Source organism: Mesoplodon mirus (assembly GCF_964341445.2).
Source record: "Mesoplodon mirus genome assembly, chromosome: 14".
NCBI classification, from domain to species: domain Eukaryota; kingdom Metazoa; phylum Chordata; class Mammalia; order Artiodactyla; family Ziphiidae; genus Mesoplodon; species Mesoplodon mirus.
Window position 1 is genome coordinate 55693245 of NC_138990.1, and position 14360 is coordinate 55707604.

General features: G+C 37.7%; 1 protein-coding gene across 9 annotated transcripts in view; it reads right to left on the reverse strand.

Annotated features, from left to right (window-relative positions):
• DHX57 (DExH-box helicase 57) overlaps positions 1-14360 on the reverse strand; it is a 59378-nt gene that overhangs the window by 24600 nt on the left and 20418 nt on the right. For all 9 annotated transcript variants that reach the window (XM_082641828.1, XM_082641827.1, XM_082641830.1 and 6 more), the window contains 7 exons: positions 13598-13776; positions 11717-11838; positions 9999-10194; positions 9330-9454; positions 5172-5305; positions 4202-4256; positions 2109-2314 (listed from right to left, as the gene is read on the reverse strand). In XM_082641828.1, the coding sequence (XP_082497954.1) occupies positions 2109-2314; positions 4202-4256; positions 5172-5305; positions 9330-9454; positions 9999-10194; positions 11717-11838; positions 13598-13776 (1017 nt within the window). The remainder of the gene's footprint in view (positions 1-2108; positions 2315-4201; positions 4257-5171; positions 5306-9329; positions 9455-9998; positions 10195-11716; positions 11839-13597; positions 13777-14360) is intronic.

The following is a 14360-nucleotide window of genomic DNA, read 5'->3' on the forward strand; positions in this document are numbered from 1 at the left end:
TGCTTGACATTAGAAAGACCGTGGCTTAGATCCAGTCATAATTCTTAAAGAAAACTCTGGAATTTCAAAAGAGAAACCAAAGAGATTTTCCTGTTAACTAATTTAATAGAATAAGGAAATGGGAATTGTCGGCTGGTATGATGTACAGAAAGAACACAAACATCTGAGTCAGACATTTTCATGAGAATCACAAATCTGCACTTACTAGCTCTGGGCACTATGCTGTGGATTAGTATTGTCTTATTTAATCTCCTAAATAACGGCATTTTATAGATAAGGAAACTGAGGAATAGAGAGGATGAGGAACTTGCATATAACTGGTTTTATGAGAGCCTGGGGAGTCGAATCCAGGTCTGTAAGATAACATGTCTATGCTCTTAACCTTACTTCTCAGGATGTTGGGAAGATTAAGTGAAATGTTTGGGAGCCACGTATATCTTCCTAAACAGCAGAACAAATGGCTAATGCCCTAATTCCTTTATGATTACCATTTCCCATGCAGGACTGCATCTTTGGTGGAAGGAGAAAAAGGAAAACTCACTTGTCTTTTCTGCTATAGAAGCAGTAACAGGGGTTGGAGGCTCTTACTCCTTGAAAGGTAAACAACTTTTATTTTTTTGGAAGGACCAAGAGGAATTGGGGTGGCAGTCCACGGAAAAGAGAGCAGGAAAGGCAGCTGAGACCTGTCTAGGCTTTAGGAAGAAAGCAAAAGTAGTAACCAGGGTTTCTATGGGTTCAGCCCAGCTGAACGTATGGAAGACTATCTAGGAACAAAGCTGCGTGGAATCCGGCATGGGAGGAGGGAGCACCTAACAACATATATAAAAATGCTCAGCACAGGGTGGGCCCTAAAAAAAGATGTCATTTTCGAGGCCTACTGAATAATGCTAAAACTAGTGGGTGAAATTTTGAGGATGTTATAGGATAAATAGTTTCAAATCTTTCTCCACAACTGACTTATTAACTACAAAGGGAATAAATAGCAACTACACAGAGGAGAAACGTAGGCCTCACCTTAACCAGGTGATCAAAGTTAATACTGCTAATAATGGGACGAACCAACATCATGTGCCTCCTGATATGATGCACTGAGAAGGACTCAACATTGTTTCTGTGGTTTTCTAACCAAAAATGCATAACCTAAAACTAATCATGGGGCAACATTAGATAAACCCAAACAGAGGGACATTCTACAAAATAATTGGCCCAAACTCCTTAAAAATGTAAATCATAGAAGAAAAATAAAGGCTGGCAAATTTCTCCAGATAGAAAGAAACTAAAGACACATGATGACTGAATGCAATATGTAATCTTGCGTTGGATCCTGTACCACTTAAAAAATAGCAATAAAGGACATTATTGAAATAATTGACAAAATTAGAATATGGACTGTGGATTAAATAGTAGTACTGCATTAGTGTTAAATGTTTTCATTTTGATCATGTCCTACTGTTTGTTTTTGTTTTTGGCCATGCCGTGCAGCTTGTGGGGTCTTAGTTCCCCGACCAGATATTGAACCCGGGCCCCGGCAGTGAAAGCGCCAGAGTCCTAACCCCTGGACCGCCAGGGAATTCCCATATCCTATTGTTATGTAAGAGGATGTCCTTGTTCTGAGGAAATACATACTGAAATATTAGGGGTTAAGGAACATCATGTCTGCAATTTACGTTCAAAACATTCAGGAAAAAAAAAATGCACCCAGAGCAAATAATAAAGCAAATGAAGCAAAATGTTAATAATTGGTGAATCAGGGTAAAGGATATATGAGAGTTCACTGTAGTCTTGCAAATTTTTAATTCTGAATTTGAAATCATATCAAAATGCAAAGTTACAAAACACTCAAGAATATAATTTATATTTTACTACCTCCCAGTTTTTCTATAATGAACACATTTATAATCAGGAAAAAACCCACTGGTAAATATAATAACAATTTTAATCTAATATGTATTAGAACTGTTATTTTTCTAAGTTTAAGGTTGTTCTGATGAACTAAAGACAAGGTAACTATGAAACAAGAGCCACATTTTTCTTCTTCTGGATCAGGACGTGAGAAAAACTAGTTATCTTTGGCATAATTGTAATATTCCCCCCAGGAAGCCCATTACCTTTATAGCGGGCCAGGAGCTGCTTAAAATCTAACTGTTGATCTGGCACGGCATCTTTGGTGGAATCCTGATCGTGGAGGTGCAGGGAGAGGCGCAGGTCCTCCTCCACCTCCTCAAATGCGGTTCTGCTGCGCCTCGCCTTGAGCTTCTCCTTTGACATCTGTTTCAAGGAGCGCGCATATGGGCTCCCATCCTGCAACACATACCTGAGGAAAGAAGACAAAGAAATGTGTGGGTGTGGCTGCGGGTCTGTTGGTGAGGAATGACACTGTTCACCTGCTTTCCTGCTCATCCAGCAGAATGGTGCTCTGCTTCTGCCCCATTCACGTGCTATTCTCCCACCAGTCCAGGATTCTGTCTGCCGTGCCCTACTGCTGGTGGGGAACACACTGGAATGCTTTTGGCTCTGTTTTAAGATAATTCTGGAGGCAGTGAATTTGGAAAAGTGAGAGAAAAAAGACAGGGAAACTAGCTGAAAGATGATTTCCTCAGAGATTCACATTCAATGGAAGTGGGATTGGGCCCACAAAACAACAATTTTAATAAGCTCCCCAAGTATGCTTACTGCACACTAAAGTTTGAGAGCCACTGTTTTGGGGTTTTTAGCTTGAGAATACTGTATCATTAAATAACGTAGAATTAGGAGGGGGCTTATTAGGAATGGAAGGAGCAGAGAGAAAGAAAAAAATTCTGGTGTCAGACATCAAAGGTGTTTCCATTCTGGAGCTCAGAGGTCAGGAATGAAGATACCAATCTGGGAGTTCTCAGCACAGGGGTGACAGCTGCAATCACATGAGTCTTAGAGAGCCAAGCAAGAACTTAACAGTGAGAAGAAACAGTGCAAGGATAAAACACTGGGGAATCTTCAAGGTCAAAGAGTAGGAAGAGGAAGCAGAGCTTTCAGAGGGGAGAAATCTGTTGGTATCCAATAGACATTACCACCTTCTATCCGGTACAGAACTTATACACTCATATGTACTGCAAACTCCTTGAAGGCAGAATAATAATGATAATAATAGCTAACACATATAAAGCATTTGATATATGCCAGGCACAGTTCTAAGCCCTTTGCAAGTATTAACTCCAAGTATTAATTAATCCTCATAACTCTTTTTTTTTTTTTTTTTTTTTTTGCGGTATGCGGGCCTTTCACTGTTGTGGCCTCCCCCGTTGTGGAGCACAGGCTCCGGACGCGCAGGCCCAGCGGCCATGGCTCACGGGCCCAGCCGCTCCGCGGCATATGGGATCCTCCCAGACCGGGGCACGAACCCATATCCCCTGCATCGGCAGGCGGACTCTCAACCACTGCGCCACCAGGGAGGCCCAATCCTCATAACTCTTGAAGAGGCTACTATTAATATGCTCACTTTACGTATGATGAAACTAAGTCAAAGAGAGATTAAGCTACTCACCAATGTTACAGTTGGTAAGTAGAGGGATTTAAATACTAGTAGTCTGTCTGCAGAATTAGTACTTCTTTTTTCCATGTTAAATTCTCCATAGATTTGGCCCATCATTTTTTATTATTTATTTATTTTTATTTTATTTTATTTTTTTTGGCCATGCCACATGGCTTGTGGGATCTTAGTTCCCCGACCAGGGATTGAACCCAGGATACCGCAGTAAAATCGCCGAGTCCTAACCACTGGACCGCCAGGGAATTCCCCATCATTTTTTAAACAGACTTTACTTTTTAAAGCAGTTTTAGGTTCACAGCAATACTGAGCAGAAGGTACAGAGATTCCCCATACACCCCCTGCTCCCTCCCCTACACACAGCCTCCCCCATTAGCAATATCCCCAACCCGAGTGGTACATTTGTTAAAACCGATGAACTGACATCCATACATCATTACCACCCAAGGTCCTTAGTCTACATTAGGGATTCCTGAGTCAGTACTCTTAATATATAATATTGCCTTTGAATTCAAATAATTTGTATAATAAATATTCACTGAAAGGGGAAAACAAAATGCTCAAATTGAAAAATTAGAAGAAAAATTAACCCATTTCTTAGTATCCAGGCACACGGAGGTAAAATAGTAATTCTGTTTTCAAGGACTTTCACCAAACTTTAATTAATATCTTCCTTACCTTGTCACAGCAATGGCATCTTCCAGAAAAAATTGATCAACAGGAAATGTACGACCTAGGAAAACAAGAAAATAAAACAGAAAAGTCTCAGAATACCCAGTTCAACTATCTTGAAACTGTTTGTATATGTAAAATTGTCTTAAAAGGAAGCTTGGCACAGTAAGGTACTATTTACTCTGTGGTCTTACAAGTATTCAGAAAAAGCTTTTCATGATAAAAATGGAAGGAGTAGATTCCAGTTAGTAAATGAAACAGAAGTGCACAGTTGGAGAGATGATCATTTGCTAATAAGACTTTTTTTAACCTCTTTTAAAAAAAAATCTGTTAAACCTTTTTATCCCCCTCTTCTTCCCTGAAGGGGACCTTTAAACAGTCAACAATTGTATTCTTGATCAAGCATATAATTTCATCTTTAAATCTACTGTCGATATCCTCTATAACTAGAACGAATTATTCACCACTCAGTGTTTCCAAATTGTTCTTTAGCAATCAACTGCAGAATGATAAACCAAAGCCCAAAGTGATAAATTAATCCTAAAATGAGACTGTGAAAGCACCAAAAGAAGACACAGACTATCCAATTTCACTTGCTCCCAGAGTGGACCAATATCCAGAAGTTTAGCAGAATCTAGCAATGAACAAATATGCTATACACAGATACAACTTTTCCCTTTATGATAGATTACCATTATAAACTCACATTTTGATGTTAAACACAACAGAATGCTAGAAATCCTAATAACCTAGACATTTTTTTAAAGCACATATAAATTAAAATCTCCCAGCAAATGAATATAACATTACCTCTTTAATAATTTCATTATGTGGTTATGATTTTATTTGTTATAAACTAATCAATTCTTCTCTAGAAACAGGTATAAATACTCATTCATTTATATCTCAAATGAACTTTAAAATAATTATATTTGCTTATTAGGACAATACGTATTTAATGATGGATTTTAATCACCTGGTATAGTGATAACTGGGCAGGAATTAAAATATTCTGAAAAGAGCTCAGCGTTTAAAGTTGCACTCATCAGAATAACTTGAAGAGTTGGTCTCTGCAACACAATGTCTTTCAAAACTAGCAATAAGAAGTCACTAGAGGAAATAAAAGAAACACCTGAGGATCAAACAAATTTAATACATCAAAATTAATAACCTTTGACATATTTCAAGTAAGTGTAAGACTTATGTGAAAAAAATTTATAACTCATAGAAAGATGTGTCATGTTCCTAGATGTGAAGACTTAATGTTGTAAAGATATCAATTTCCCACCAAATAAACTAAATTCAGTGTAGTGCCAATCAAAATACCAACAGCATTCATCATTGCATTTGATAATTCCACTTCTTGATATCTACATGTACAGAAAGAGGTATATACAATGATTTTCATTATAGCATTGTTTGTAGATCAGTGGAAACTACCAAAATGTCTATCAACCAAGAAATGGTCAATTATGACAATATCATCCATTCTAAGGAATTACATGAGGCAGATAAAAGGAATAAAGTAGAGCTCTAGATACAGACATGAAAACATCTCTAAGAGATATTGTTAGTGAAGAAAACCCAAGTTGTAGAACAATATGTACCGCAGAAGAGCAATGTCCTAACTGGTCTCCCTGTTTCAGCCCTTGCCCCCCTAAAATCTATTCTCAGTATGGTAGACCAATAATTCCATGCCCATGTAAATCTGATTGTGCCACTCTTCTGCTCAAAATCCTTCAACGACTTCTTAGCAAAGTCCTCACTAACGAGGCCCTATGTGACATGATCTGTACCTCACTACTCATTTCCTGTCGCGCTCCCCCTTCATCACTTGGCTCCAGCCACACTGTCCTCCTTGCTGTCTTTGAGACATGGACCCCAGGTCCCTTGCACATGTTATTAATGTGCCTAGAAAGGGCTTCTCCCAGACATTCAAGAGGTAGCTCACTCACTCACTTTCTTTGAGTCTTTACTCAAAATGTACCTTTTCAGCTAGGCCTTCCCTGGCCACCATGTTTAAAATTTCAAATGTTCCCCTCCCTTGCATTTCATATTACCCTTTCTCTTCTTAGCATTTAACAAACATACTTTATATTTTACTTCTTTATCTTGTTTATTGTTGGGCTCTCTCACTAGAATATAAGCTCTATGAGGATGGGGATTTTGGTTATTTTGTTCTACAAGATACTACTCAGTATCTGGAGCACTGCCTGGGATATAGTAGGTGCTCAATAAATGTTGAGTTACTAAATGAATATATAATTTGTATAAGAAAAAAAAGGTCTGGAAATAAAAGTACCTATTTCTGACAAAGCAAGCATATATGTCAATGTATAGTAGGACATATCACCAATCTGATCACCGTAGTTATCTCTGGGGCAGGGACTGGGAATGGTTTGGGAGTGTTACAGGGGACTTTCACTTTATCTGTATTGTTTGATTTTTAATGAGTATATTCTTGAACTACTTAGTTTTCTTTAATGAGCTAATTTAATTACATTTATGACTATTCTGTTTCTTTTTTAGGGAAAAGGAAAATAATACAACAATAGGTAAATGGTTAAGTAATTTATGGTACATCCACACGTTAGAATTTCCTCATGCAATTATTAGCAATAATTTCAAAGATAGTTCATGCTCTCATATTAAATATTAGATCAAATGCAGCACACAACACTATATAATCCCAATAGTGTTTGTGGAGATACATCTCTCTGCTAACTCCCAATATACTCCCAGAAGAAAACAGAACAAATTGTTAACATGTAATTAGCAATTCTATAAGGGACAGAAATTCTTCTTGACATTTAATATTGCCTAAATGTGTTAGAATAATGTCATTATCTCTATGATCAGAAAATGTATTAAAAATTTTAAACAAATATAACTATAATTTTTCTATATTCAACCTTTTATCTTATTTATTTTTTAACTGATCTTGGTTCCTAGATTTTACTTTTTCTTTTTTTTAATTTTTATTTATCTTTTTATACAGCAGGTTCTTATTAGTTATCCATTTTATACATATTAGTGTATATATGTCAATCCCAATCTCCCAATTCATCACACCACCACCCCCTATTTTCTGCCTTTTTCAGTCAGAGCTAGCAAATATTCCCCTACTTTTTCTTATAATTTGTATACTCCATTCCCAAAGACTGGTATTTGTAAATGCTCAAATCTCCCTTCTCCAGTGTGTAATTTATCTTTATTCAGATGTGAAAATACTTTGTTTTTAACTGTTGATATTCTATAGGTCATTAGGTTTTATAAAAATCTCTTTTTGAGAACATCATTGCAGCCAGGAAACAGATCCAGTGCTATCTTCCAGTTTCACTGAGTTTGTGGAAGTATAAATGTTATGAAACCCAAAGCTATTCTTTATGTTCAAAATTACATTGGATATAATTTCCCCTAAAATTAAAAATTTACTTTTACAATACAATCATTTAAATATTATTAGTTTGGCTGAATGTTTTATTTGATTCCCTCTTCCAGGTTGTTCAGTGATTCTGTTAAAATAAATTATTTCAAATGTTCATTTCAACATTTAGGTGCAAAGTGACATTATTTACCATTTATTTTTTTCCCCACTGTTTTCTGGAGTCTCTACCTAAAGATTATTTGCCCCTCAAAGACTTTCAGTGTTTTCTATATAGCTATTTAAAATTTATTATTGTCTTGTTATCGGAAATATTTCTTTTTAAAATTTTTTTGCCACATCACGCCGCTTGCAGGATCTAAGTTCCCCGACCAGGGATCAAGTCCGGGGCCCTGGCAGTGAAAGCACTGAGTATTAACCACTGGACCACCATGGAATTCCCTGATATATTTTTTTAATATAAAAATCTTTTTCCTTAGTTTCAAATTTCTTTATATTTCTTAATTACTACTATATTAGTGCATTTATTTCTTCTAACAAATAGTCTTCTGTTTACATGTCTTCCCTGTTCATTTTTTAAAAACTTTTTATCAGCAATAGCTGGGACCTCTTTTCACGTTTCTTTTTTTTTAGTTTTGCTATGATCTATTTTCTGCTTCTCTGTCAGCCCATCAACTTTACTTAGACTTTCTTCTTCTCAAGATATTTATAATAATATAGTCCTTTTTGGGAAAGCCTCATGATTTGCACAGGATCATCTCTCTTTTTCCCGCTACTTTTTTACTACTTTAGAGCATGATCTTCACGACAAACTATGATCAGTGCCATCTATTTACCTGGCCCTTCATTTTAAAATATTGAGAATTTTGATTTTATACCATGACCCTTTAATGACTTCTAATTCCATTAAAGTAAAATCCAAATGCTTTATTATTAATGGTGCATAGTCTCCTGCTTTTTTTAGCTGTCACTTTTCCCCTCATTCACTACATACCAGCTGCACTGGCCTTCCTCCGGTTTTTGGACTCACGAAGCCCTTTACCACTGCAGAGTCCTTGCAAATGCTGACCTTGCCCTCATATGTCTCATGAGACTCCTTTTCATACTTCTGTTTTTAATTTAAATGTAATCTCTTCAGAGATATAATCTCTGATTATCTCATGGCTCTCTCCCCCCAAACACAGCATCCTGTTTGTTCCTTTATGGTACTTATTCCAATTTGTAGTTATTTACTTATTTGTTTATTTACCTGTTCATTATTTGTTCTTCCTACCAGACCATAAGAGATAAAGGGGAAACATATATGTTTGTTCACTACAGTATCCCCAGCAATTAATAGGCCACTTGGCACTTAATGCAGGTTCAATAAATATATGAATGAATGTCAGGACTGAATGACTGACCAAATGCACAAAGAAGGAAGCACATATTGACCAATCCATCAGCTACAGCATGCATTACATCTGATATTCCTGCTAAGTACAGCACCCAGCTCAGCACGGTGCCTCTTATGAGACGATGTCCATCTAATAGGATGACTCTTCCAGTGATGAACATGTGCTCTCCTAGCATTTTTCGTGTCACAGACCCTGGAGACCAGGAAGGCAGTTCCTCTTCTCTAACTTAAGCCTTCCCTATGGTAATTGCCGTTACTAGCTCTAAGGAACTTAACTGGAAGCAGGATGAAATTCTTTCAGCATGTCTTCATTTGACGTGTGTGGGTATTCATTCGGAAAATCTTTGCCTTACCTTTCTTCTGTCCTCTCATGGACTTCATCAACAATGATATGGGTGACTCCTTGTAGGGCTGTGTCCCCCTCTAGCCTTCTTAGCAGCACTCCTGTGGTGCAGTATAACAGTCTGGTGGCTGAGGACTTACATGTAAAAGGGCATAGAAAGCTTTAATGAACTTTCTGAAAAAAGGAAACACTTTCCTGGCAAAGCCATTTTTAATGGATAGGGATAAAGAATACTGAAAACACCAGCAGTTCTATTTTAATATAAACCAAGGAACTAAATGCATAGTTTCTTGCTGGCAACAACAAAAGCTTTTCTACTTTACATCAACATTTTAAGACTCATAGAAAGCATTCAAAAATTATTATAAAACATAAAAATAACAGTGAGTGATGAAATCAATTCTGAATTTGTTCATTCCATATTTGGTTAAATGGATTAAGTCCCAGTTTAGGAACAAAGCAGCACCTACTAGATCACTTCTGCCAATAAAGAATAGAAGGTCTTTACAGAGGAAATTAAGTACACCCCAAAAAGAGTTTAAATCAAAGTATTTCTAAAAGGACTTCAGCCCTATTGAAGTATATATTCCAACTTGCCCAGAATCTCCAGACCCCAAGGGCTCTTTATACTTGAAAATTGTAAATTTCTGTCATCAGGAAATAAGAAAAGCATACAAACCTTGACACTTTCTAACCGGATCTGGTATCCCACAGTCAGACCCACTCTCTCTGCTCTTTCTTTAGCAACGCGTTCGGCAACAGAGATCGCAGAGATTCGTCGGGGTTGGGTACAGATGATGTTAGCCACCTTCTCAGGTGGTCCGTTCAGAGAATCATCCAGAATAAACTGTGGAATCTGTGTGGTTTTCCCACATCTGTATGTCAAAACAAATAAGTCCTAAAATAAGAGTTTTCAAGTGCTCTAGTTAATTAAAGAAGCAATCATATCCAATGAGGAAAGTAAGAAGCTTATTAGAATAAAAGTTGTTCAGCTTCATCTATCTTCTAAACCTACCTACTGACTTATTACCTATAGCTGACAACTCCTAGGAATTTGCACTTAGGTTAACAGGGCAATCAAATAATAGTTTACTATTATTTGTAAAACTGGGACTACTGAATAAACATTAGGTTAAGGTCTATAAATGCCTCCAGGAATGTGAACTCTACATATGAATCCTAAAGAAACAGGAATATTATCTTATGGTTATTAAAATACTTTATATTTTTCCCATTGGTGTGGTATTGCTTTGGCTATACCAAAGTACTGACTGAGGTTAAAAAGATAAGAAACTGGAAGATACAAAGTTATTACTATACCTGTGAGTCTGGGCACAAATGTAATTATTAAATTGAAGACCCTTGAATACAGAACTAGATTAAGCCTGCAACTTGTCCCTGCCAAATACGTTTGGATAACATATGGAGAGTGTGGAACAGGAAACATAATGTACCCTAAGTTGTTCTTAAACAAAAGCTTTAAGGAAATCAGAATAAATTTAGAAAATTTATTTTTGAAGTTTCAAGCTAAGTGTTCTGGAACTGTCCTTTAGATTTTAAAATGGGCCTTGTTAAAAGCCTTCAGCTAGGCCTTTTGCCTTAAAATCGTCTGAAGGCAGAGGTATACAATATCTATAAATTCCCAAATTTCTGGGCTTCCCTGGTGGCGCAGTGGTTAAGAATCTGCCTGCCAATGCAGGGGACACGGGTTCGTGCCCCGGTCCGGGAAGATCCCACATGCCGCGGAGTGGCTAGGCCTGTGAGCCACAACTACTGAGCCTGTGCGTCTGGAGCCTGTGCTCCGCAACGGGAGAGGCCGCGACAGTGTGAGGCCCGTGCACCGCGATGAAGAGTGGCCCCCGCTCGCCGCAGCTGGAGAAAGCCCTCGCACAGAAACGAAGACCCAACACAGCCAAAAATAAATATAAAATAAATAAATAAATTTTAAAAATCCCTAAATTTCTGAGTTTTGTTTGTTTTTTTGTAATTTGGCTCTATTAGCTACAGTTGCCACATTATTTGCCTCTGTGAAATATTATTTAATGTTTGACAGGAAAAAGCACAAATAACACCAGCAACCGTTTTTTTTTTTTTTTTTTCTTTTTTTTTTGCGGTACGCGGGCCTCTCACTGTCGTGGCCTCTCCCATTGTGGAGCACAGGCTCCGGACGCGCAGGCTCAGTGGCCATGGCTCACGGGCCCAGCCGCTCCGCGGCATGTGGGATCTTCCCAGACCGGGGCACGAACCTGTGTCCCCTGCATCGGCACGCGGACTCTCAACCACTGCGCCACCAGGGAGGCCCCTGTTTTTTTTTTTAAAGTAGAAGTGGTGGTGGTAACCAGGGCACACACCATATCTATAGATGAAAGCGGCATTAGAAATAAATCACACTCTTACCCAGTCATACCACTTATAACAAGCACTTGGTGCTTGCTCAACAGTTTAAGAATGTTTTCTCTTTCTTCCCAAGCAGGGAGTAATTGTCTTTCTTGCAGAATTGACTGGAACTGTCTGGAGGCCTAATAAAATAAAAGATAAGACATCAGTTTGGTTACTTTCAATCTCCTTTCACAAAGCTCTGAATGTGGAATCCCATAGTTAGACCTACCCTTTCTGCTCTTTCTTCACCAATTTGTTTAGAGACAGAAAGTACAGATTTGTTGGGGGTTGGATGCTGGTGACTTTAGTCAGAAGGCTGTTCAGAGAATCAGCCAGAATAAGCTGTGAGATCTGTGTGGCTTTCCTACAACTGAATGAACTGAAGGATCTTATATGAGAAATAACCCCTCTTGCTTAGCACCTATCCAGCCCTTTTTGTAAGTCTCTATACTAGCACTGTTCAACAGAACTTTCCGTGCTGATGGAAATGTTCTGTTTGTGCTGTCCAACATAGCAACCTCTGGCTACATGTGATTGTTGAGCACTTGAACTGTGATCAGTGCTATCGAGGACCTGAATTTTTTATTTTATTTAATTTTAATAAGTTTAACTTTAAATAGCTACACGTGGATAGGGGCTACCATACAAGACAGCATAGTTTTACACAGTATCAGATTTTTACCAAAATCACTAATAGTAACAACACTCACTAAATGGTTCTTATATAATTTTTATCTGTCGAGAATAAATAAATAAAAATAAACTGGTATGGATTTATAGATTTTTTTTAAATTCCTGGGTTATAACCCAATACTGTACATCCAATACCTACGATATCATCCAATTTATTTTGTTGCTCTCATTATTTCATTTTGGCCATTGGGAGCTTCTCCAGGTTGATTCCTGAGTCCTTCTGACATGACCTCATCTTTTTTGTTTCATTTTGTTTTGTTTTTGAATACTCCCTCATTTAAAGGGTTCTTTTTGGCCAATCACCACATCTATGTAACTCAGTTTGACATCTAATGGCCAATGCTATAAACACTGTACTGTAGGTTAAAACTGTGGATGTATTTTTGACTAATGTAAGAAATTTATACTAACATTTACATTAACATACACATTTTCTGCATGTAATTTTATCACCTCTAAACACACTGTTCAAACTGAATGTGTAATTTTTTATTTCCACCATCTTATTATTTATGGTGCGATTTTCTAGTCAATTTGACATTCTATGGGTGCTGCGGTATATATGTACTAGTGTTATATATACTCTGTCAAAAATCAGAATCGCAGAACTTTAGAATCGGAAGGGCCTTAGATAGCATCTAATCTAATCCCCAAACTGGTTAAGCAACTCGTCTTTATCCTCCATCCAACTCTGCCCTAATACTTCACTTATGAGTTCTTTTAAAATAACCTTATTTTTACCCCTGAATGGGGTAAAAACAACAGGGACTTTGAAAACAGAGAGAATTAGCTTGAAACCCTGTGTTGTCATTTATCAGCTATGTGACCTTGGGCAAATTATTTATCCTGTGAGCCTCTGAAATGGGGTAAGAGTCCTTCCTTATCCTTCTCCTTTTCTATACTGTTATTTCTAATGTAAATCACAGTACTACTTTTCCTTTCACTTATCAGATTTCTATCATAGTAACAAAGCCACATGATTCTCAGAATATTTGGTATATATGTTTCATTTTCATCAGCCACTGGATTTCCCAAAACTATCTAGAACATGCATCCAAGTTTGCTGTGGCATGCAGAAACTTTGCCCAATCAGAGTAAAAGAGAACTGAAAGTATACCATGGAGAGTAGCCAAAGCTTCCTAATTCCTAATCCCTTCATCCATACATTAGGGAGGCAATGCTAGCCATTCTCTCAGAATACCCTACCTGTTTTATTCGGAACTGCTTGCAGATTTTGACATTCTCAGCATGTACTGATTTTGCCTGCCAGTCATATCTTTTGGAAATCTTTTTCTTAAGGTTGACATAGCTTTCATTCTCCACCATAACTGGTGCAGGACCTTCATCCTCATCTGTCTCCTCCTCAGGCTCTGATTCTTTTTCAACTTGAAGGGGATAAAAGGAAACGTTTTCGATATGGAACCCTTTCTTTAGCAGGGAAAAGTCACTATCTAACAAAGTAACAACAACAAAAAAATCATAAAATGGAGAAAAAGTTAAAGCTTGAATAAAACAAGTTCATTCATTTCCACACGACTACTTCTACTGCTAAAGAACTTAAAATGCATCCAAATAAACTTTAATCACGTGTAAGTGGCTCTGGTTAAACCAAATTAAAAACAAAGAAAAGGGCTTCCCTGGTGATGCAGTGGTTGAGAGTCCACCTGCTGATGCAGGGGACACGGGTTCGTGACCCAGTCCGGGAAGATCCCACATGCCGTGGAGCGGCTGGGCCTGTGAGCCATGGCCACTGAGCCTGTGCGTCCGGAGCCTGTGCTCCGCAACGGGAGAGGCCACAACAGTGAGAGGCCCGTGTACCACAAAAAAAAAAACCACAAAAAAACCCCAAAGAAAAGAAAATCATGCCCTGCCTTGTTAATCCAGTAGACTCTGTACATTCAGGAATTAACTGAAAGTTTCAAATATTTGCAAGTATACCTACAATTCCAAGACACAAAATAACCCAAAT